General features: G+C 41.0%; 2 protein-coding genes across 4 annotated transcripts; one reads left to right on the top strand and one right to left on the bottom strand.

Annotated features, from left to right (window-relative positions):
* Positions 1-1760: 1760 nt before the first annotated feature.
* snapc3 (small nuclear RNA activating complex, polypeptide 3) lies at positions 1761-11565 on the top strand. The gene is made up of 9 exons (XM_061091387.1): positions 1761-1993; positions 3533-3616; positions 3715-3793; positions 3929-4033; positions 4170-4319; positions 4426-4508; positions 6703-6861; positions 8201-8308; positions 8393-11565. The coding sequence occupies exons 1-9, from the start codon at positions 1761-1763 to the stop codon at positions 8538-8540; spliced, it is 1149 nt and encodes a 382-aa protein (XP_060947370.1). The 3' UTR covers positions 8541-11565.
* Positions 8762-20195, bottom strand: psip1a (PC4 and SFRS1 interacting protein 1a). 3 transcript variants are annotated; one of them, XM_061091360.1, is made up of 17 exons: positions 20133-20195; positions 19879-19949; positions 19692-19771; positions 18865-18941; positions 18255-18393; positions 17412-17501; positions 16051-16110; positions 15903-15963; positions 15408-15504; positions 14897-15080; positions 14692-14771; positions 14447-14502; positions 13936-14006; positions 13686-13787; positions 13266-13467; positions 11911-12001; positions 8762-9516 (listed from the first exon to the last, which is right to left on the bottom strand). In XM_061091360.1, the coding sequence occupies exons 2-17, from the start codon at positions 19895-19897 to the stop codon at positions 9486-9488; spliced, it is 1440 nt and encodes a 479-aa protein (XP_060947343.1). In that variant the 5' UTR covers positions 19898-19949; positions 20133-20195; the 3' UTR covers positions 8762-9485. The 3 variants fall into 3 exon arrangements, with proteins under 3 accessions (XP_060947343.1, XP_060947352.1, XP_060947360.1); XM_061091369.1 differs by lacking the exon at positions 20133-20195 and adding an exon at positions 20062-20105; XM_061091377.1 differs by lacking the exon at positions 19879-19949 and having other exon boundaries at positions 20133-20186.
* Positions 20196-21887: the final 1692 nt, after the last annotated feature.

Below are 21887 nucleotides of genomic sequence, written 5' to 3'. Positions count from 1 at the left end.
TAATGTCATCCATCTTCAAGAACTTCTCCGCTGTTTGCTCCGTTCAATGTCGGGTGTCGAGGGTAAATTACGTATTCTCCGCCCCCCCCCCCCCTCTCTTTATTTAAAACTCCAGGACAACAGAAGGGGAATACAAACTATGGGATGCATGCTTTATCATTTATGTCATATAAAATATGTCATCAATATCGTTTAAAATCCTTTTTCAGTGTGTTTCCTGGAGCGATATGCTCGCGTCAAGCGCAAAAAATAGACCCGACGCCGAAACGATCGCTGCACGGCGCGAGGCAGCCTTGGCGCAGGGGGGGGTTCAGCCTCCGGTGAGACCCGCACAGAGGTGGGAGTGGATGGGAGCCGGACATCCAGCGGGCCCGCAGCATCGGTGGAGAGAGAGTTTAAACTGCTGCTGCTCCACTGATTATAACAACGCCAATCATACACTTAAAAAATGCAATACAAACCGGAAGTATTCCAAGTATTCAGAATACGTTACTCAGATTAGTTAATGTAATGGAATACGTTACAGATTACATTTTTGTGCATGTATTCTGTATTCTGTAACGGAATACGTTTTGAAAGTATCCTTCCCAACACTGTGCAGGGGCTTCTGCACCGGACAGTCGGGAATCCGAGGGGTTGCAGGAGAGAAGAGTTACCAGAAACATCCCAGAAGCTGCAGTAAAACCTTCCACGTGGCTGTGGACCCGGAGGAGAGAACCATGGTGCAGTGAGCTACTGCTGAGGACACACGCCAGGGGAGGATCCCCCCCGGCTGGGTCGCCATGGTGAGGGTGTATGATGATCATAGACCCGAAACACCCTGTGACCTTGGTGTGTCTAAGTTGCACCAGCTGGTGTCTAACAAACTAGAAACTGTCTTCTACCCACAAGGCAGTTTAATCTGAGAGATCTGTGTTTTGGCTGTTCAATACTCAGAAATGCTGTGTTTTCATGATTAAATAAGTTAACAGGAGACAAATTGCATCATATTTTACCTACACCAAAGAGGTTATGTTTTCACCCTGTCCAATAGTCTCTTTGTTGTTCAGTTTTTTTCTTAGAAGGGCTACGTAAAAGCTAGTCAGCGTATAACCGCACAACCAGGGGGAGGATAAGACCTGAGCCAAGAAAGAGTCCATTACATTTTGAAGCGGATCCAGACAGACATGCAGATCTATATCTTTCTCTGACACAGTTTTTTTTATTTACAATTTGGAAACGTTTCCCTGGGAAATAACAAATCAAGCTTGATGGAAAAAATCTGTGAGTGTTTGAAATTTGGTGCAGTTTGATGCGCCAGCCTTGGCTGTTTATTTAATTATCATACAGAGACTATGATACCACAAGTGTGTTGTATATTCCCAAAAACTTTAATATAAAGTTTGTAAAAAAAAAGCTTTAATCTCTGCTCTCTGTAAACTTTTGATCAATTTTACCCAATGATTTTACCACAATTATATATAATTATTATAATTTTAATTTTATTTTATTGGCATTGTAGTGTTTTCACCTTCTTGTAAAACACTGTGTGAGGCATAATTAACGCTCATTATCATTTTTATTATTTTTATTATTATCATTATTATTATTATTATTATTATTATTATTATTATTATTATTATTATTATTATTATTATTATTATTATTGTGAGTCTTCAATATCTGAACTCCAGACGAGCATATGAGCGCCGCAGCCGCCTCATCTCAACAACTACATTACCCACAATCCCCCGCGCACTTCCCACTCTATCCGGGACAACATGGCAGCGTCCGGTCGGTCCACGACCAGCAACACAAACATCCCAGAATACGAATACTCCGATGTGAACACCAAGCCGTTTCACATCGGCGGCTTCCGTAGCGAGTGGCTGAGCAGACTGAGGCCGGAGGACTGCTCCTACCAGCCGGAGGACGAGGACGCGTTCGAGGCTAACTTCGCCAAACAGCATGGGGTCAGTGCGGAGACCATGCTGGAGCTGAAGACCGTCTGCAGGTGGGTTACGTCCCCGGGTTATCAGCTGTCCTCTGGGTTCAGATTCACTGTGTGCTCCGGTTCGGTTTGACTAGGAGACGGAACTGAGTGTTTCGTGGTACCGTCCGGGTTTTCAGGCCCATGAAGCTGCTCCATCCTCTGAGCGGGAGGAATCACCATGGTAACCAAGTTCGAGATAATTGATCAATCAACCAGATTTGGTTTGTGTTCACAAGTAACACTCATAGGACTTAAGGTGGGACATCCTCTGTTCTTAACCCTGAACAAGAGTGAGGAAAAACTACCCAAAGAACATATTAACGGAGGAAACGTGTAGAAACCTCAGAGAGACACATGTCACATGTTCCTGAACACATCAACTAAATACCAATATTTGTGTAAATCCGAAGGGAATGTGTGATAGAGATGGAGGGAGTTCTAGTCAAGTAATGGTAGAATATGTGAGCAGGCAAATTGTTTTGTGATCATAGTCCACGATGCATAAGCGCGTTCATGTGGAATAGGTTGTGTTGTTCATTTCAAGCAACATGATCAGATCCATGCATTGGTCAAAGCAGATGGCAATCGTTACAAACAAATTATAAGTAAAAGCAATAAACAAACAGGACCACCTAAAGCAGGGAATACAAAAAAGAAGAATAGGAACAATAAAAGGAAAAATTAAATGTCAAAAATATCATGTAACTAGAATAAGAATAAGCACCGGAAAATGATTTCCAAGAATAAAAGTCGGTCTCAGAATATACTTTAGATAAGCACAATAAGAAAAGTTATTCATAATCTGACCGAGTGAGTATTATGAGATTGTTTCTGCTGACACAGTGCGGACGGCTTTTCTTGGAAGACAATCAATGTATCAAGCTGCGGCTGTTATGATGGATTTATTAATTCACACCCTGCTGCTTGAAGTCCTGCTATGGTTATCGATAACTCGATCAGTTCTCAGAAAGATCTTCAGTTGTGATAACAGAGTAACGGCTCAAGTCATTCATCAGGCTCGAGAATGTTGGTTTAGTAAAACCTGGAAATCCAGTGACGTCAGCTGCTGCTGAAAAGGATTATTTAATCGGTTTATTGATGTTTTATAGTTTATAGTAAGAACTATCAGAGGAATCATTAGTTGCAGCCAGAGTTGCTTGCTATTTTTACATTATTGACATAAATACCATGGCGACAAGACAACACAAATACACACAATGTAAATATTGCATGTTTCACAGAGTTGGGACCACATTTTTTTTTTTTAAACCATTGAAAATTAGAATGGCTCTCAGTAGAGCACATACCTCCACCAAGGCCCAGCAACAGTCCCCTTAAATTCAATCCAGCAATGATTATTTTCAACAAGAGCCATGTTTACCTCTGTGGGAAATTGGTAAAAGAAAAATAATAATAGTCCAATAATTTACAAGATTTTTTAAAAGCCCTAGTAAGTCCCTCATCAAGCACAAGACCAAAACTTTCTTCATCTCCAAATACAATCCTTCAGTGCTTTGCAGAAGTATCACAGGACTTTGTTTTTCCTTCTGTCTCTTTCAGTATCGATTCCCTCCGTTGCCATCCTGAGGATGAGCAGCCCGACCCGGAGGTGGTGCCTCCGAACCCGACGCTTCAAACACTGATGTGGGAACCTTTCTCAGCCGTCACAATCTACAGTATAATATGTCCCTTCAGCGTGTGATTAAATCCGTGTCAACCTATCTCTGTTTTGACTCTAATAGAGAAAGGAAAAAGAAACAAGATTATAAGGCTTCTCTGAGAATCACCAAGAACAGACATGACCTCTACGCCAATGAACTGGTGAGTCCTCTGGAGTTTTTCCTGAAATGCTGCCATAGATTACACAGAGAAGATTTGAACAGTCCTGTCGGCTGAGAAACAAATATTCAGTTTGACATTCGTATCACTCTGCTTGGTTCCCTGTTTGATTTCCAGGAGCGTTTAACTTATGGTATGAAACCAGAAGCAGTGGATGACATGCTGCCGGAGGGAGAAGTCATTCTGACCGTCAACGTCTACTACCCGGCCATTTATGATAGAGTGAGTATTTGTCATGTTTTTCCCAGGGCTTCAAAAAGCGTCAAACCTTCAAACGCCTGCATCTTCACACACACACACAGTTTCTTGTATGTTACTCCTTACGGCCCTGAACGTTTTTTGTCCATTTTCCCCTCAGTTTAACTACGTCAGACCCCACATGACTTTGCTGATGACGGGCTCCCACAGCTTGGCGGAGTTCAGGGACGCAATTTGCTGCGTCAGCGACCTGCAGGTGTGCGGCGAGTTCAGCAACACGCCAAACATCGCTCCAGACTTCATCAGCAAAGTGAGAAAACTTCTGAAACTCCAAGCACCGTGCAAGATCCGTCCATATTTATTCTGTCATACGCTGGATACACAGAGGTTGATATTTCCATGTGTTGTGTTTTCAGGATCACTACAAGTCAGCTTTCTTTTTCTTCGAAGGCGTTTTCTACAACGACATGCGGTACCCGGAGTGTCAAGACATCAGCATGTAAGTTCTGTCTCTAACCCTAACAATTTAAATGTTTGTGGGGTTAAAAGAAAATAATGGAGGGCTAGTGCTGACATCCAAATATCAAAAGCATTTAGTTGAAAGGAATATTTCTCACCGTCCAGTTTCTGAATGAATATTGTCCAAAATCTGCATCGTTATCGGGGTCTGTGCTAAATTTCACTTGTTCATAGATAATTATTTCTTGATAAATTTACAAAAGTAGTGGTGGGAAAAAAACGCCCTCACCATACGTTTCTCTTTCATTAAAGCATCATGCTCCAGGTTTAAGGTCACTCCACGATTAATGTAGAACCAGGAGATCTCAGCTGGAACGGCTATATTTACAGACTCCTTGTGTTTCCTGTTCGGATTAAAAAGTCCCAGCCTGCTGCTCATGTTATCTACAACAGTGGTCGCCAACCCGTCGATCTCGATCTACCAGTCGCTCTCGATCTACCAGTCGCTCTCCCAGTCTTCACTGCCGATCCCCCGACTCTCTGGACTCACTGGTTGTCTTGCTGCCGCAGATCAGCTGTGTGTGGGTTGTCTGTATTTCACACACGCTGTGTGTCTGCTGCTGGCGTCTGAGCTGCTGGTTTATCTCCTGTGTTTCCTTCAAGGACAAGTTGGTTCATGTACTAAACAAAATGTCAGGTATGAAGATGTGCATCTTTCGGTCTGTCGATAACAATCAAAGCCCGGTTGGAACAAATGAGTGGATTCCCGAGAGTGCTTTCACTTTCAAACAGGTTCGGAAAGTGTTGCAAATACATTTGTGTCGTAAACAGATAAACATTGTGGTTCACAGCAGAATAAACAGAGAAAATGATCTCACCTGAGTTTTATTGTTTTTCTGATGAGTTTGTCACAAACAAATCATTGCAACACTTTCTGTATGCCTTTTCAAAATAAAAGCACTCCATTGTTTCTGTTGATGCAATTTATTCCCTTGTTTACAAGGTTTTTTTATTGTGAAATATTTGCAAGAGCGGAAGATGCATAACTTCATACTGTGTAGTACTGGTATTGATTTGAGTACAAGGGACTTCTTTCATACAAGGAAATAATCATATTTGTGGCCATATTCAAATCAAAGCCGATATGTAAGTAGCAGCACCTCTGTAGAACATGATGTGGAACTGAGAAGCTACATATTGTGTATTGTGAATATGAATCGATATTAATTTGAATATTCTGCATTTAATAGAAAAAGTTGCATAACTGCCTCTTTTTGTGTATATTTATTTCTTGTACATTCAGCCTTTAACAAAAATTGCAAAAAATAATAAATATGACCCCCCTTAGTGTTTTTTTTGGAAGATATCAGGGTGGTAGATCTCGGCTTACGTTTGGAATTAAAAAGTGATCTTGGGTTCGAAAAGGTTGGCGACCACTGATCTACAATAATCGTAGTCATAAGCAGACTGGCCACAGGATTTAGGGCAGAACATTGCTGTTGATCCGCTTCCATTCTCACAATAAAATGCCGTAAAAACTTCAGTTGGGAAATTGTTGTAAGAGAAGATATTTGCTTCGCTTCCACAAGAAGACATTATTCTTCATTCATTAACTTTCAACTGTAACAATGTTTTTGCCCGTTTAAAATGTGCGGTCTCATAAACTGTATGTCGATCTGTGGCAATGTTACGTAAAAGCGCCTGATGGAGGTCATGTGCTGTGTTGTACATTCGCGGCTGATGCAGGAGAGCTCAAGCGTCCATTTGCAGGCGCCCACGTCCTCACCTGGGATATTTACACTTCAATGTGGTCACAATGTGTCCCTGGCTATCCCAGGACGTCTTGGATGCATTTCCACAGGGTCATGTCGGCTTGTTGCAACGAATCATGAATCAGATGCTTGTTTGGAGTCAACCTAAAAACTGGTGCTGAGAGAGAGAGAGAGAGAGATATTGGAGAAGTGCTGCAGCAGAAGACAAAGAATGCACTCTGGCTAATTAGTCTTCATTCATTAACTTTAAATCCAATATCACAGTATTCAAATGATCTGTTCCCTAGAGACATATATCCCTTTAGAAATCATGAGTCTGACAAAAAAGCTCTGTCACTGAAAGACCATTTCATGAGAAAGACATGAACATGATGCCAGCAGAACCTCGGGATTGAAACTGAGCATAATGTGATGTATAACCTCAAATGAATATATCTGTGATCTACTTCCTTTTCACGACAGGACGACGATTGAATGGGCAAAGAGCCACAACTTCCCGTCCTACAGCCAGGCCAAGATGGAGGACACGCGCTTTGCGGATCTGAATGTGAAAGTGGGCTTCCCGTACCTCTACTGTCACCAGGGAGACTGTGAACACCTCGTCATCATCACAGACGTCAGGTCAATACTGCAGCGAGTACTATGTGCTTCTTCTGCTGAAGCCTGAGGTGTTATGTTTTCAGATGTCATGTCTGTCCCACTTTCCCATGGCAGGAGACAAAACTATGGGTGAAGAGAGTGTTGAGCATCAGCCATAACAGCCCTTTACCTCTGAGTGGCTCTAACATCTAAAACACGAGGGTTATTAAAGTTAATGCAGACAGGGTTCTGGCAGAGTTGAACAGTCTTCAACCAGCAGATCATCCTAATAACTTCTGTGATCCCCTGACTTTGCTGCAGCGCCACCAGCAGGTTGACATTAGTGAGATTCTCCTGTTAATCTTCTCCTCCAGCACATGACATGAGTGCTTCAGCAGATAACCCCCCCGTCTGTCAGACAGGTCCCACTTGTTTGTTCTTTGACCCTAACCAGCTGCTCTTTTTTAAAACTTTAATAGCTTCAATTGCCTTTCACAAGCTCTTTTTTTTCATTGTTGAGTTGTTAAGGGATTAAAATTAAATAAATTTCAATATAAACAGCCGCCCGAAATGCCCAATTTTGCAAAGGCAAAGGTGACGTTGAGGTCGCCAAATATATTATCACTATCATCATTTTTATCATGTCTTTCTAAACACCAACAAAATAAGATCAATAATTGTCTGTCTGTGGCTCTTGTATCTCAAGGATAGTTCATGTTATCTGCTTCACACTTGTGTATTGTTTTAAGCTCAAATGTTGCAGGTCACATTTACCTTTTCAGAAAGAAAAGCTACAACCAGCAAAGCAAACAGCCTATCGCAAACAGGCATGATTGGAACAAGCATTGCAACTGAGTAAAACAAAAGTAGAACTAAAGGTTAAAGTCAAAGCAGAGACAGGTAGAGGATGAGGTTATGTTGAGTGAACAGATCTAAACCGATGTATTTCTTTTAAATTTGATTGTCAAATCAGCTGATTTAAGAACCTGTTCTCAGGCTTATGAACTTTGCAAAATGGAAATTTGCCACTTCAAATGAGCAGATCATCTAGGATTAGTTTAGCCTGTTTGAACTGAGTTACCTTCATGAAATGTTAAACTCCTGATGTGAACAGGATACTGTCTGAATCATCTCCACAAGCATATCGGAAAAAAAGCACCTCGTGTTCAGATGGGATTCTTCTGTCACAAGACTTTATCACTCATTCGGTTTCATCACACTAATACATCGTAAATGTCTACGAGTCGATTAGCTGGTGCGAACAGGGTAACCACACATGAAAGCAGCTCTTAACATTACAAATGTGAGACAAATCTCTGTTCGCATCACTCACACCCGCCTGGCCCCTTTTTCTTCTCCTCCCATCTTCCCATATTTTCAGGCTGACGCACAAGAACGACTGCCTGGACAAGGAGCTGTATCCGCTCCTCACTCACAAACACAGAGTCGCCACGCAGAAGTGTGCCGTTTGCCATATCTTCATTGGAAGGTGTGTATTAAAACGAGTAAAGATACACAATATGACAGCTTTGGACTTTTTTAAACTGCATCTCACATCTTTGTTTTTTTGCAGATGGTTTACTACCAACGATGAGTTTGCTCCCAGTCACCCATGTCTCTTCTGTGACAAGTGTTTCCGGACGCTTCACTACGACGAAGACGGCCACAAGCTGGGAGACTTCCTGGCCTATCCCTACGTGGACCGAGGGGCCTTCAACTGAAGCTCCTCTGGAGTGACTGGGTCCAGTCACGGATATATTGCTGTATAATACAGTTAAATCTCTTTGTTTTTCACAAAGAAAGTTCTTCTGCAGTCTCATGGATGCAATAGAACTACAGTATAGTAATAGCTGGAGCAGCAATAACGGCGACAGTCAAATTTAACTGAGAATGGAAGGATTTTTGTGAGGTCCTTTTTCCAAAAACATGATTACAGACAAAACTTGTTACTATATGTTCTACTTTATTAATGGAGGCTGAAACAGGTCGTCAGACAGGCACAAAAATACTCTTATTTACATCTACACTTTGTTAAAAGGAAACAAAAAACACAACCTTCAAACAAACACTTGAACATGGTTGAGAATAAAGCATTTTCTTGGCAAAAGAAACTTTGGCAAACTCCAGAATCTTCAGTGTGCGTATCTGAAGTGATGCTTCTATGAAACGATTATGCAGCCAATAACAGCGGACGTGGCGACGGTGTCTGTGGCCTCCGTACTTCAATATAACTTAAGCTGAAGATGAGATTAAACCATTGATTGTGTAAATGTAAAAAACCTTAATTAAATGTGAAAGAGAGAACATCTATTGGGTTAAAGGTCCTGCTGGTGCTGACCTGCTCTCTGCGAGCGTGCCCGTTAAGTACTAACTTCTCAGCGCTACAGATCTACAAGTGCTAACTCTTCACACCGTTAACCAGATTCAACAGATGCTTGTAAGACGATGAGCCAGAAAGGTAAAGAAAACACAAAGTACAAAAATAAACCGTGTGGTCAGTGGTTATCGGGGCTGGAGGGTCACTGAAGCCTTAGAGCAGCAAATTTGACAGAAGGCCGTCAGGAATCTGGAAACCAGTGTTTGTGATTAGTCATCGAGAGGAGGTGGACAGGAGGAGATCCCAGTGGGTGAGCTCAGCGTGGACAGAGGAGCCCAGCAGACCCCACTCAGGTGGACTCTTCCTGAGCTTCTGGGGCACTGCAAAGAAAACAAACAAACAAATGCTTACATTTTTCCGCAGAACATTGTCGATTTAGCGTCGGTGCTCAACAGAAGACACAAGTCCGTGAGTGAGTGAGAAAACTGCAGGACGTACAGTGCATCCGGAAAGTATTCACAGCGCTTCACTTTTAGTTATGTTACAGCCTTATTCCAAAATGAATTAAATACATTTTTCCCCTCAAAATTCTACACACAATACCCCATCATTATATTGAAAAAAGTTTGTATAAATAGGGTTGTATTGGCCAGGTGATGAGCGGTGCCTGGTTTCCTCCAGACATGACGCTTGGCATTCAGGCCAATGGGTTCAATCTTTGTTTCATCAGACCAGAGAATTTTGTTTCTCATGGTCTGAGAGTCCTTCAGGCGCCTTTTGGCAAACTCCAGGAGGGCTGTCATGTGCCTTTTACTGAGGAGTGGCTTCCGTCTGGCCACTCTACCATATCGGCTTGATTGGTGGAGTGCTGCAGAGATAGTTGTCCTTCAGTGCAACGCTGGAACTCTGTCAGAGTGACCATTGGGTTCTTGGTCACCCCCCTGATGAAGGCCCCTCTTGGGCGGCCAGCTCTAAGAAGAGTCCTGGTGGTTTTCAAATTTCTTCTTTTGACAGATGATGATGGCCACTGTGCTCATTGGGACATTAAATGCTGCAGACATTTTTCTGTACCCTTCCCCAGATCTGTGCCTCGATACAATCCTGTCTCGGAGGTCTACAGACAATTCCTTGGACTTCAATGGCTTGGTTTGTGAATTTAATCCATTTTGGAATAAGGCTGTAACATAACACAATATAGAAAAAGTGTTGTGAATACTCTCCGTACGCACTGTAGAAAAGTGAACGCTGCAGAGTTTACAACTGAGAAACAGAAAAATACACTCAACTCAAAAATGTTGAATTTTATGGACATGGAAATAAGTCACAATACTTGTGCGTCGCTGTGCCGGTTAATTTCCATGGGAGCGATAGATCCTGTCCTCAGAAACCACTCTACTTTATCATAATGCCGAAGGTTTAATTGCTAGTGGATGTGCAGTGGAAGCTAATATATCTCAGGATGTGAGGAACACGCCCTCGGGACCCGTTTATATCCGCTAAGAAACCCTCAATGAGAGATTGCATTGAACGACAGGAGGCACAGAGCCCGGAGTTAGCGTCGTGACTCTCTCTCTCTCTGAGTCCTGACTCACACATTGTTGCTTCTGGGCTTTCTGTGAGTTTGGTGGACGTGCCGAGAAATAGAGAGTGATTAAGCAGAACGTTTCCGAGCCAGCTGATGTGGACTTTCATTTTTACAGCTCTTCTTGTGTAACATATGCAACACATTTACGTCATGTGATACTGGAAGGGGCGCCGCAAACAAAAAAAGGTTTATCCACTTTTATGGGCCAATTTTAAAACCTCACGGCGCAAAAGCGTGATTCTGAAACCTACAGCAAATGGCCACTATGATGTTTAAATGTATCAATCATTTTGACAGAGCAACCACTGAGTCCTTCCTGCGTTATGGTATCTCCTGCTGGTTTGTGAACAGTCAGCTGTAGAGCTCAACTTCTCTGTCTGGTTAAAAAAGCTGGAAAATCATGGTAACCATCATTCCACTCTCTCCCCAAGAAAATTTTTGAGATGTGTATGTCCTTGACAAGCTCGCCCTTTGAAATCAAGGAAACATTGTGAATGTTCTGTAACTAAACTGATTACTTGTTTTTTCCCAGGCAAATGTTATGCCTTTATTTAATGGATTTGTTGTATTTTATGTTTTTACCCGATGTTTTTACCTGGTTTGATGGCGCAAGGAGACAATCAAGTTTTCAGACATGACTCATATGAAGAACGTAGAAAATGTCCGGAACACTCCTCCAGCAGCAGCGACACCCCGTCCGCGAGTCAGTTGCATTACAGAAAAGGCTACATGCTGAAATAACTTTTACTTTTAGTACTTTAGATATACTTGAAACTGACTTTTACTCTTTTACATTTTTGTCTATTTATTTGGACTATTACTGAAGTAAAATGTTTGAAAACTTCCTCTGCCAGTGATTGACACGCCCCACACACTCTGTGAATTAACCAGACCTTTTTCCTACTCTATTCCCACATTTGCCCAGTGTGATATTCAACCAGGGGACTGGCAGGAAAAGTTCCAGAAAATGTCCCGAGCAACTGAGTTGGACATTTCGTTTTCACGTACATCCCCTCTGGAAGCTTCAGTGCATGTCGGAAAGCAGCTTAAGTGACTCTTGATGCACCGAATGCTCTCACTGCTCATTTCTTATGATATCAAACAGAACACATTATATTCACCTGCAGCTCAGTGTTTGTTGAGACTAAGTTCGTACAATGTGGTACCTGTGTGTTTCTCGTTCATCTACCTGTGGTTTTCTCCCGCTGAGGCGTCTTCTAGCAGCTTCTCCGTCTCCTGCTTCTTCTCGTCGGGGCCCGTATCACCATTTGTCATCTTGTCTTCAGGGCAGAGCACGGAGACACACACAGGCTCAAGTCAGGCAAAAACGTAACTGCAAAACCTCAACCACTGCAGACGCAAGAACTCACACGGGCATGTGACGACACATGCCGAGCCCCAGACCTTACGGAGATAAATAGGATTTTCTGTCCATTTGTCGTGCCTTGCTCTAGAAAGAGACCTTTCACTGAGGCAGTCATTTGGCTGGAAGTTCAGCTGTAAACTGAGACATTCGGCGAGGATGTGGCTGCTCCGATTACTGTCCGTGTATTTCTACTAAATGTGAATGTCAACCACAGATGAGACGAGAAACACAGGAGACGAGAGATGAAACGGACCAGCAGCACATAAAGGTCTCCTTTCTCCGTTTGGGTCTCATATGTCACAACGGATTTATCAATATCCGAGCATCACTTGTGCACTTCCTGTGTATATGAAGAGCATTTGAAACGTACATTCTACAGTCGTCATTATCAATGACCGGCATAAAGTCAACTCCTCTGGTAATAAATCCAGTTAGAGGAGTGAAGACTTCACAGAACTAATACTGATTATATCTCCCTGCGTTTATGTGGTGAAAGATGAATCTTTTACTCTTTTTCTTCACTGGGGAGGTTGTGTTTTCATCTGCGTTTGTTAGAAGGATTACACAAAAACTACTTGTTATGAATCAGAGGAGAACTTATTACATTTAAGTGCTGATCTGGGGGCAGATCCAGGAATTCCTTTTCCGTTTTTTTGACATTATGAGATTGTCTTCGTTTGAGTCTTACACAATTTCACTGATTTCTTGGAAAAATAATTAACAGATCTTGATGTAAAAAATAAGACATGTTTAGTTCTGATTTATGAGTTTGTGTAATTTGGTGCAGATACAAATAAAAATCTGGATCTTGTGACTTTAAATGTGATTTCAGAAGGAGCTCCGGTGGAGACATTTTTCTCTACTGAGCGACATTCTAGATAAAACTGATTCTGAACAACAGTTATATTTTGTATAAACATTAATAATGTAGTTCAACTATATTCTTAAAATCTCGAAATTCAATTTAAGTCTCAAAATAAAAATGATCTCAGCTTTTCTCTGGCCCTAAAACTCTTCTGTAGAATTCTACCATAGTGGCATAGAACCCATGAGAGCTTTCTTGTAATATGAAATCAGACCAAATGAAGTTATCTATATTGATGGTTAGTGATGAACATCCCTGGTTGCATCCAAATACAAGAGGCCGCATGATGGAGTGAATTTAAGAGGAGTAGTACCTGAGTGGTTTTCCTTGGCTTGTTCAACTCTCTTCATTGCTCCTTTCTTGGCTTCTTCGTGCTGCCGTTGTTCAGCTAAGGACTTGTTGAGGACCTGGCTGAGCACACAGTCACCTTCTCCAACCAGGAACATGCTCTTAAACTTGTTATACAACATGGTGGCCTTGTCCATGATGTCCTGACTGGCCTTGAACCTGCGGATCTGGAACATGAAGAAAAACATGCATGCATCATAATCACAGCCAAGAAGCTGTTACACCAGATATAAAAGTCAAAAGGCTTTTCTGAGAATGTGAAGTGCTTTCGTTCACATCAGCCACATAAAAGCAAACCTCACATTGTTTAGTGTCTGTTTTGAATAAAAATCCCATTCATTTTGGATTGTAGTGGTTCTACATTTATTGAAGGGAATCATTCTACCTTTTTGAGTGTGGCAATGAGTTCACTGTGTTTCTGCAGGTGCTGGGTTGTGACCTGAAGGGCGCCGATCTCATCTAATGCGTCCAAGCACTTCTTCACATCCTGCAGAGGTGGACAGGAGAAGAGGGGGGGAGACACAGGGACGGGAGTCTGAGCCTTTGGGTTTCGTCAGTTCACTTCAAACCGGATAAATGGACAGACATCGTTTTATAGAAGTTGTGAGCAGCTGAATGATGTATGATGCACTTACAGGGTTGTCAATTTTCAGTGAAATCTTGATCTCGCTGTGCAGTCTCTGGAGTTTCAAGTCAGTCGACAGTTCTGAGGGAAAAGACAAAAACAACATTGTCATGGAAATGTTTCAGCTGTCATTGTTATTGTTCACAGAACTAAGCAATGACACGTGGATTAAAAAAGTTACAGAGAAAAGACCTTTACACTGAAATTCTCTGAAAGCAACGCCCAAAAAACCATGTGAGAGAATTATGAGCCATAACAAAGGTTCACATTAACTTTTTAATTTGTACAGTTCTAAACCTGCATGTTTGGAACTTTTCAAAATCAAAGCACTGGGAAAAAAGCATTGCAGCAACAAAGCAAACATGCCTTTACTTTGAAGAGATATTGCTAAAGAGGTGGTGATTCTATAAATGTTGCTGCCATTCAGGAGATCAGCACCTGTGACATCTGAAGCTGTCTGAGTCAGTGTGATGAAACATAACTTCTAATCCTAATCCTTGGTAGCTCAAATGATTTATTACCTTTTTTCTTTGCTCCCGTCTTCTCTTCATTTTTCTTCCCATCCTCCTTGTTCGGCCTGTAAGACAAGTTTGTTTGAGTGCTGTATCATAAATAGTATAAATACACGTAGTTGACAATTCATATTTAATAAAGTTAATATTTAGCTTTTCTCTCCATATTATTATGAACGTAAGAACTTTGGGCATTTGGCTGCAAAAATAAAGGAGACGTCACTTGTCTGACTTTCACTCATTCGGTCACTCACTCTCTGATTTCCTCTGCTTTCCGCCGCCGGGCGTCTTTGTCCGAATCTGAGCTTTGCTGTTTCTTTCTGCCTTTATTTTTCTGAAGTGGAAATAAATCCCATCACATGAACCAAAAAACAGACACAGACTTCCTTTACATTTCAAACTGGTTAGAAAAAAAACAATGCTGGTGTTTCACTGCTGATGAATTGAGAGGACACCTGCCTCTTCATCGTCAGAGCCAGACGAGCCGTCATCCTTGGACTGCTTTTTCTTCTTGGCTTCCGGCTCCTTCAATTCTGCCTCCTTTCCTTTGCTGTCCTCCCTCTTCTTTCTCTTGTCCTCCTCTCCGCTCTTGGACTTGTCCTCCGGTGCCCTCTTTCTCTTTCTCTCGGCCTCAGCAGTGTCCCTAAGTCAAGAGAGAAGGACATTTCTTTTAGAGGCTTAAAAAGGCAAATGGAAAGCAGTTTGAATATAGCTGCTCCATGAAAAAAGTCCACATCCGTATCTACCAATATGTTTATGATGAAAAGTTGAGAGCAAACTTAGTTGAAAGGAGAGATTTGATGCTTTTGGTGTCTACACCTCTTGGAAATCTTAGCTGAATATATTGTATTGTCTTTGACAAACTTGAAACTGATATAAATTTACATTTCTTTCCTTCCAGAAGCGAAATATGTTAGAAGCTTGGTAAAGGTATAAGAATTTTGTGTGTTCAAAATATTCATGCGTTTACATTTCACTTCCTGAGCCCTGCTGGTCGTTCTGCTGCTGGAGCAGAAGCATCTTCTCACTTTTGGGCTTCCTGCCTCTTCGTTTTGGACCCTCTGCACCTGATCACAAACACACACGCACCAAATATTCAATGAATGTAATTAGATGAAGTAAATACTATGAAAATCTGATGCTATGCCAATATCCTTTCATTTTACAGAGCAACACGTTTGTCACAGAGACTGTATGTAGAGAAGGCAACATGAAAGCTCCCCATGTGAAGCAAAATCCTGTTGATCGCCCCCTTGTGGAGGGCTGCAGTATACATCATAAACCCTGCCTCCTGCATATTGCTCAGTGAGACATGGACCAAACTATAAAGTCAAATTACGAGTCAATTAAAGGCTGTCTCACTGTTACTCTCATGTATTAAACAAAAAAGAGATCATTCATCTTCTTCATGGCACAAAGTTATTAACAGTATTATAAGTGCATTATCAGAGGGGGCAGATTCTACCTGAAGTACTAACAGGACTGACTGGAGCATCGTCCTTTTCAGGCTCCTGGTCAGGGTCAATCTGGTGGGAAAAAGAAACACCTTCATGTAAAATGTTTCCTAAATATTCAAACATTTAATTAAAAAACAAATTAAAGATTCTACCAACCTTTTTCTTTCTTCCTCTCTTGGGTTTAACAACATCTGTGGGTTCTTTCTGAGCAGCTCCCTAAAGTGGGACACCTTCGTTAGTTTTGTTTACAAGCTCTTTTGATGCAAACAACAACTGCAACACTAACAACTAAAGAAATAAATGACATCTTGATACAGATGTTTACATCTATTCAGTCCCTTGGTATTAAACTGAAAAATATCAAGTTTGAATTGCATTTCGTTGTCATATTTGAGGACACCATCTTTGAAAATCATAGGCAATTTCCTTTTTAAGATATATATATGATTTTGTTTACTCTATAGTATAGTGTATAAGCATCAGTCCCCAAAAATCCAGGTCTAGCTCATTTAGTTATACTTTATTCCCAAAACTGGGACAAAACATCTTGAAATGCTTGTTAAAATATATTCAAAATAATTTCATTAAATAAACTGAGTCCCTGGCAAACTGCAGGAAACACATGGAGACAGTAAGTGATTTACAACTTACCTTAATCCAAACCACAGAGAAAACCATGCAAAAGTAAATTTCTGTCAACACAATGCAAACAGTAGAAAAGAGAAAAAGCAGGAAATGGAAAACGCCAACACAAGTTGTCAAGGTGGTAAAACAGAGACACAAACACACACGTATCCTATTAGTCACACAGAGTTGATGTCCCACTGACATTAGCACAATTTCCAGTAGACTAGCATGATCTTACCTGGCGTTATATAACCTTAATCATTTCACTGGAAACAACAGGGACTGATTTCTCACATCACTCTATCTGTAAAACATTCACCACCTCAGGCCCAGGCCACAAACTTTAATCCAAACACCAAGCACCAGGAAAAGTGTGGCCACCAACAAAGAGTTTAAATCCAAAACAGAAACAAACCAATTCAAAGAAACCACCAAGTGTCACATGCTTTCCAACGGGTTTCCACGGCTTTAGAATCACCCAGCATGCAAAGTACGTACATCCTGGTCCTGAGGACCCTGCTCAGACATCAGAGACCCTTTCTCCTCCATCTCCATCTCCTCCTCCATTTCCTCCTCATCATTCTCATTCTCCTGCTCAGCCTCACTTCCTGGAACCTGAATGCACCCGAGACACAGCATAGGACGCAGTGTGGTGGGGTAAGCCAGTCTTGAAAGGGAGAGAAGTTAGCGGGGTATCCTTCTCTCAATCTATCAGTATAAGGTGTCGTTTGTCTGCTGTGTAGTTCAGTAAGAAGCAGACACACATTAGAGAGAAAGATAGCAAAAGAAGAAAGAAGCTGACAACACAGGTACAAACCACTGGCAGCTCAACGCAGTGAGGCGACTGGGTGTACGTACACAGTTCTGAGATGTGAAGACAAAAAACTTACTTTGGATTTTACCCCCTTGTCTTCAGCGTCCTCCTCTCCTTCAGGACCGCTGTCTGAGTCCTTCTCAGGAAAACAACCCGGAGGAACCGGCTTCAAACAAGAGGAAAATAAAGTGGATTAAAATTGGAAGCTGCTGTCAGACCTACACTTAACTCCTGAGAGTCTCCTGATATTCTCCGAAGGGGCTGAATGTGAGAACGCAAATGTCAGAGTGAGAGGGACTGGACTTTCTCCAGAGTTTCTCCTGTTAAACTCCTGTGACTGTCAGGATGAGGTTTCACATGTGGGGGTGTTGATGACGTTTCAAACACACAATAGACGCAAAAATTAAAAAACAAAAAGGAGACAAACATCTAAGGATGAAATAGCTGAGGCCGACACGTAGAAGATGCAGACAAAGATGTCAAGAGTGTGTCTGGTGATAAGGGCAGACGCCAAAAACACGTAGCAGCGGAAGAAAAAAAAAAATATACATTTCACTGCCTGCTTTCCTGTCGCTTTGTTCATGTGTGAAAGGCAAACTCTGGAGAAAGTCCAGACTCAATTCTGCAGACGTTCTCTGGAGCATGTTCAAGTTATTTTACCCCAGTTTCTCCCTAGCAGCTGAAAATAATCATCAAAAAGAAATCTCTTTGGTTTCCTTGAGATATTCAGGGGAAGGAACCCCGGGTCAGAAAGTGATGATAAAGGCAAAAACAAAATCCACAAATCGTCTCAAAAGAAAGAAAGAAAAAACCCAGGGGGAATGAATCGACATCTGAGCTGCAGCCGAGCTTTAGACGGACTTCTGGGGGATGAATATCAAAACTTATTTTGGTGGAAACAAAGAGGAAGCCGACAAACCTTGGGCGCGGTGAGCTCAACCTTTGGGTTGTTCTCGATCTCCCACAATCCTTCGTTGAAGCCCTTCCTCTTGTTGGGCTTGGCGTACTTCTCTTTGTTGGCATGGTACGGGAAGACGTCTTTCGGGCCGAGGAAGGCTCTGGTGGAGGGAAGATCATTTTGAGGGTGTTTGTCCATTTAATACTTTCCGAGGCATTAAAAATGTAGCGTGTTTACTGCGAGACGGTGGAGCGGCACACACAGAACAGACAAGGTAACTCTATTCAGACACTCATCAAACATTGATGGCGTTAAAGAAACACATTCAAACAGCACAATAAAAGCTGAAGAGACATTGGATAAAAGATTCTGCTGAATGTGGTCATTTACCATTTAAATTCATGTTTATAATGTGGATTTATTCATCACCAGTGCTTATAGTCTAAAAACTTTAAATTTATATTTATAAAAACTTCATCAGCCTCCATAGAACTACTCTGTGCTCAGTGAGACCGAATTCTGGTGATTTATCTTTACTTCCACATGCAAATCCTGTGGTAGTAGCAGTTTATTGTATAAACTATCTATATGGAAAACTAAAATTGAATACATAAATGAGAGCTGTACTGACGTTTCATGGGTGCCAAAGAAGAAGATGGGGAACTTGATGTTGGACGGCTTCACAGCTCCGTCTGGGACTTCATCGATCTGATGAGAAAGAAACAAGATATTTTCTTACAGCCATAAACAACACACGGAAAAATTATATGTTTTCCTCAGGCGTTTGATGGGTTAACTGCATTTATGTGGCAGTGGGTTATTTGGGGTTCAGGTTGATTTTTGCATCAGTGCTTGAATCGAAAGTAAAAGCAGCTTCCTTCTGAAAGTCATGATTTACTTTCCAAGAGAATAACCAACAGTGTGAAATCCAAAGATTGGTTTCTTGTCATGTGTTTTCATAGTTTGATATTTTACAGCTTAACCATAAATTGTATCATAAATAACTACAAATAGAAGGGAAATACAACTAAATATGTGTAACTTTTGTTGTTTACATAAATGCACAGATTCTCTGCATCATTCTCTACAGTTAAAGTTTCCCTATCCGCAAAAATAAACAGAGATACTGATGTATTTGCATCAACCAATTTTTATCAGTCACCCGATAAAGCAGTCGGGCTCTAACACCCACATATTAGCAGTAAACATTTGGTATTTGTGCTTTATAAAACCTCTGGGACGATTGAAAGCTGTGTTGATTAATCAAAGTACAGAAAAACAATTGGCAAATAACAAGTTTAAAGAAAGGGTTTGATATGATATTAAACTAAATATCTGAGGTTTGGACGAACCCTTGATTGTTGTAACTCTTGATTAATCGAATATTAATTATTTTGGACGTTACTCCACTAATGTAGATGCTCTGATCTGATTTGACCCCTGACCCTGGGGACTCACTCTGGCGGGCCAGTGAGGGTAACCCTTCATCTTGGCGAAGATCAGATCACCTGGTTTCCAATCCAGAGTCATGTCTGCAGCTGGAGGAGAAAAGACGAGAGAAGATGAGGAGAAGAAACGGGCAGTGCCCCTCCCCCTGACCCCCCACCATCACCACCATCATCATCACCACCATCATCATCATCACCTTCATCTGGTGACTTCATTTAACACAAGTGATGCTGCTGAGGAAACACACAGTGTCTCAGCCGGATCTCACTGAAACAAACACACACACACAGACACACACAGAGTTAACCATCGTGACCAAGAAGAGAGCACAACCCCCACACACACACACACACACGTGGCTGTGAGAAGCAACACAAACCTCAACAACAACTTGTAACGTGACACAGAACCGATAATCAATGTGAAGAATATTGAGCAGCACGTTGTTACCTGAAAACACTCGATTCCTTTTCCGCACAGTCGGACGCACGTTTTCCGCTCCCGCTCAGGACGTCAGCGGACTGTACCATTACGTGGCACAGGGGGGCGAGGGGTATCTATATTAATTTATATCGTTTCTTAGGTTTAATTTGTGTTAAATCAGAATTTATTCATACACAGCTCACATATAGTTATAGAAAATATGTTACGGCTTTAAAAATATCGATAATTGTTTGTTATGAAGTACATATATTCGTGAAAATAACCAGGCTGAGCATCTCGTCACTACATAGATCGTCTATGTTGGCCTTCGTCTCCAGAAAAAAAGTGGGCGTCAACTTCCACGCATGCGCACACTCACCCTACACTTATACACATGTAGCCACGCATGTAGCCGTTGCCATAGACATTGATGGGAGCGGGAACACCCCCCACAACAGATGCACAAATTACAAAAAATACATATTTTTGTAAAGGTTGTAATTTTACTATTTTCTTTTGTTCCCTAAAAATTGGATCAGAGTGGGAGGTCTGTAGCTGCTCCTGTCATCTATGTGACGCAGGGTGCATCATCCTTTAATCTAACATCTGGATTTAAACAGTGAAAGAAGTACTTCCAAACTTTAACAATACTCTAATACAAGTAGAAAGTCCTGATTTCGAGACCTCACTAAAGGAAAAATATGTTAGTTTTATCTGCAAAATTAAAAAATACTAAAGTTTTCCTTTGTGATATTGTTTTGATTGATGTTACTGCTGTATTAATGTGTATCATTTATAAATAACTCAGTGACTCTTCAAAGCAACAGCTTTGATCCGTGTCATGATGTTATAAAATTCATGAATAAAGAACATTTACATGTCTTGATTCTGACAGTTAATAATTATATTGTTTGAGCTTTGTGTTATATCGTCACATATGAAAATGTAAAATGCATGACAGTATAATGATACATGGTTATGAAATCAACTATCATGAAATCCAGCATCCTTGTAGGTTATGGATGAAGTTTGTGTAGATGAAAATGAAAAAAAAATATAAAAACTGAAACTAAAATCCTGATTGGGCCGACAAGTCAAGATATATATTTCTTTTGTATCTATTTATTATATTCATATACAGTCGAAGGCACTGGCTGCTGCTGCAAGTCAGGAACTTCAACCACTAGAGGTCAGCAAAAACACGTTCTGCTTGTGTTATTCTTTAAAAGGGCTGTTAGACCAAAATTACACCTTCTCGCATCCAGATAGATTTGGTTTATATACATAGGTTCTAAAAGTACACACATTATTTACTAGAAATATAGATTTAGAAGTATATATACTTGTGTAAAAAAGTAAAACAAAGTACTGATTCAACCTCTTTTCTCAATGATAATCTACCCATGAGGAAATGTGAACAATGTATTAAATGAAGTTTTCACAATTTCTTTATTCTCTATTCTGTAAAGTAACAGTATGTCAACATTTGATGTCAAGTCCAATTCATCAAGTTACATAGATGTTTGTATGTAAAGTTCATAGCTTTTAAGACATATATATATATATATTTAAGATAATACATATTTTCTACAAGGCCTCTTGGTAAATATGTGAATCTTCTGAAGTCTTGTTCTTCCTCTGATTTCCTGACTCTGTTTCATTGTCATTCAGTGACCTCTAGTGGCAAAATCTGACTTTACACATGAAGTGAAGGCACATGTGTTTCTAAATCTGTGTCAATTCCCATCATATCGGATGCACTAAACTCATTCAATCTAACCT

The sequence above is a fragment of the Limanda limanda genome, chromosome 2, assembly GCF_963576545.1.
Source record: "Limanda limanda chromosome 2, fLimLim1.1, whole genome shotgun sequence".
Taxonomy (NCBI): domain Eukaryota; kingdom Metazoa; phylum Chordata; class Actinopteri; order Pleuronectiformes; family Pleuronectidae; genus Limanda; species Limanda limanda.
The sequence above is the reverse complement of the archived record's forward strand: the minus strand, read 5'-3'. Positions and strand labels throughout refer to the sequence as shown.

Coding starts and splice junctions, on each gene's coding strand:
- snapc3 (XM_061091387.1), top strand. CDS start 1,761: ATGGCAGCGTCCGGTCGGTCCACGACCAGCAACACAAACATCCCAGAA. Junction 4,034..4,169: donor ACCCGGCCATTTATGATAGA/GTGAGTATTTGT, acceptor TTTTCCCCTCAG/TTTAACTACGTCAGACCCCA. Junction 4,320..4,425: donor CTCCAGACTTCATCAGCAAA/GTGAGAAAACTT, acceptor TTGTGTTTTCAG/GATCACTACAAGTCAGCTTT.
- psip1a (XM_061091360.1), bottom strand. Junction 14,772..14,896: donor CTGGCTCTGACGATGAAGAG/GCAGGTGTCCTC, acceptor TTTCCACTTCAG/AAAAATAAAGGCAGAAAGAA. Junction 9,517..11,910: donor TCAGCGGGAGAAAACCACAG/GTAGATGAACGA, acceptor TTTTCTTTGCAG/TGCCCCAGAAGCTCAGGAAG.